The sequence below is a fragment of the Chroicocephalus ridibundus genome, chromosome 14, assembly GCF_963924245.1.
Source record: "Chroicocephalus ridibundus chromosome 14, bChrRid1.1, whole genome shotgun sequence".
NCBI classification, from domain to species: domain Eukaryota; kingdom Metazoa; phylum Chordata; class Aves; order Charadriiformes; family Laridae; genus Chroicocephalus; species Chroicocephalus ridibundus.
The window spans coordinates 13,639,540-13,642,200 of record NC_086297.1 but is presented as its reverse complement, the minus strand read 5'-3'; the positions used below and the strand labels follow the sequence as shown (position 1 = coordinate 13,642,200).

The 2,661-nt window shown below is 52.5% G+C and overlaps 1 protein-coding gene across 1 annotated transcript; it reads left to right on the top strand.

The window, feature by feature from the left end:
• Positions 1-729: 729 nt before the first annotated feature.
• PIRT (phosphoinositide interacting regulator of transient receptor potential channels) lies at positions 730-1,146 on the top strand. The gene has a single exon (XM_063351649.1). It carries the CDS (start codon positions 748-750, stop codon positions 1,144-1,146), a length of 399 nt encoding a protein of 132 aa, XP_063207719.1. The 5' UTR covers positions 730-747.
• Positions 1,147-2,661: the final 1,515 nt, after the last annotated feature.

Genomic DNA, 2,661 nt, shown 5'->3' with positions numbered 1-2,661 from the left:
CAGCTGGAGAAAGGTTTCCTGGGTGACAAAAATTTCCCCATCTCCCGTCTGTGCATTTCAATAGGAAATGAGAAGCTCCTGTGCTGTGGCTACTACAAGGCGGACGCGTCTGTGCTGACTGTGGCAGGGAGGAACATCCAGCCTTGGGGGCCGAAGGAAGTGCTCAGCCCATGGGAGGGTGCTTTCTGCTCTGCTGCTGAGCAGTTCTGACATGGCACACCTGTGCCTCAGTTTCCCTACCTGCAAGAGGGAGACTTGATCATGCCACAAGGTGCTGAGGTGTAATTTGGGATCTGGGAGGGAAAGGGTCTGGGGATACAGGGCTCTTCCCCACAGGCAGCATCACCAGCCTTGCTTGCAGCACCCTGATACTGCCCTGAAAGCAGCCAAGAGCCCTGGGAGGCTCAGGGTAGTGGGTACCGATGGACGTCTCGCCATCCCACCACTGAATCCCTGTGGGAGCTGGAAGCTGGTGAGCTGGAAGGTCTCAGGACAGGCACAGGGACTGCGGGAGTCCCAGTGTCCATTGGTGGCTCCCTCAGTCCTACCTGCAGGGCCCTGTTGCCTGTTCCTACATTTCTTTGCTCTGATAGGCACGATGCTCTTCTCCCTGCAGTCACCCACCTTCATTTGACATGGCACTGATTAATGACCAAATGGAAAGCAGCCAATCCATCCTCCATCACTAGCCCTGCTCTGCTCTTTCTCTTTCGTCCATCTCAGGTCTCCTCTGCAGATCCCGTCACCATGGAAATTCCCCCCAAGAGCCCTGATGGGAGTGAGAAGTCTCCTCAGTCCAAGGAGCTGATGACCAGTAACACGGCCAGCACCCTCTGCATCAGCTCCCGGAGCGAGTCCGTCTGGACCAGCGCATCCAGGAGCAAGTGGGACATATACCACAAGCCTGTCATTGTTGTGTCTGTCGGAGCAGCCGTCTTCCTCTTTGGGATAGTCATCACCAGCCTGTCTTGCATCCAAAGCGAGAACAAAAAAGTTTATAAAATGTGTGGCCCAGCTTTCCTGTCCTTGGGACTGATGCTCCTCGTTTGTGGCCTTGTCTGGATCCCCATCATCCGGAAGAAGCAGAAGCAGAGACAGAAGTCACAGTTTCTGCAGAGCCTCAAGTCCTTCTTCTTTAACCGCTGAGGGCAGCCCAGCGCCCTCCCGGGAAGGCTCCCCTCCCCTCTACCCACCTGTGTTGGTTAGCCATAAAAAGAAACATGTTCTTGTACTCTCCTAGAGGATTTCATCCCAGTAAGTCTCTTCCCTACAGCTAAAACACACCGTACCAATCTCCAATGTGAAAACGAACTTTGTAATTCATCCAAGCAATCCCAGAAAAAAAAAGAGAGCAGGATTTTGCAGCTGAGCCCAGCAAGGCAGGTCCAAGCTCTCTGCATCACCCTTGTGTCCAAGGAGCTACCCAACGTCACACTTTGGGAAAAGCAAAGCTCCTAAGTAGCCTGGCTCCACCAGTAGCTTCTGCAAGATACATGGGCAGAGAGGAGCCTGCTGACTACAGAGTGTGAGTAAAGCCAGGTGTGAGCATTGCTGACTGCAACCTGCAGCTCAGATGTAGAAACTGGGAGGCCAGAGATGGTTCAGTGGAGTCAGCAGAGAAGAAAAGCAGGACAATGTAGTTCCAGACCACTTTGTATCAGAGGAGGCCACCAGAACAGGCAATGCCTTTCACCAAAGCTCAGGAGGACGAAATGTGATGCCCATGGTCAGGACATTGCTGTCACCGTGGCTGGCTGAGGCATTGCTGGAGCTCACTCCTTGCTCAGGGTGGAGCAGTCACAAGCTTTATTTATTGCGCCAAAGGGTCAAGGCCAGGAGCAGCATCACAAGCAGCAATTTTTTTCCTCCCCCTGGCAGCAGGTGTTTAAGAAACACTGTTCCTCCAGCCTGCAGAGGCAAAGCTGTTTTGCAGCATCTCTGCATTTGCACTGATGTCTGCCGGAGACACCCACAAACCCGAACCATCAGCCTATTCACGCGACCAGAATGTGAGACAGGTTCGTTATCTTTACCGCTCTGTGTTTCTGCCTTTAATAAATGTGTGCCCTCAGGCAATTCACCAAGGAAGAAACAGATCCTTTCTGCATGGTTTTTCCTTTAATTTTATATTTTCAGCAGCCCTGATTTACTTTAAAAGACAAATTCCAAATACAAATTCTCAGTCTGAAGAACTGGTCTCAGTCTGGACAGCAAGATCTGGGTTGATATAAATAGGGCCATAATGTCCAGCTTCTAATTTTGGGTTCAGGCACTGATGAGAGTCTGACTTTTCACAAGTGCTGGTCCAGACTGGATCCCACGTCAGCCCTTCCTCGGCACTGTGGGACTCCCCAGCAGGGCAAGCACCGGCTCAAAGGCCACGGCACCTGCTGCGGGGTGAGGATGTGGTCAGTGCTGATCAGAAGCAGAAGAGGAACACAGAAGAAGAGACCCCACCAAGCTCCTCTTTGTAGTCTGCACCTCTGCGGGGAAGCCAAGGCAGCCCCGTTGCTCTTCCAGATGCCGTGGGAGGAAGGAAGGGAGGCTGGTGGGCGAGCACTGAGAGAATCTGCCATGTGTTCACTCTTCAGTTTCAAACAGACAGAGTGTGATAACCTCCATCAGCCGCTGATGAGAGGAAGTTTGTATAAGCCCCCAGGT

Coding starts and splice junctions, on each gene's coding strand:
- PIRT (XM_063351649.1), top strand. CDS start 748: ATGGAAATTCCCCCCAAGAGCCCTGATGGGAGTGAGAAGTCTCCTCAG.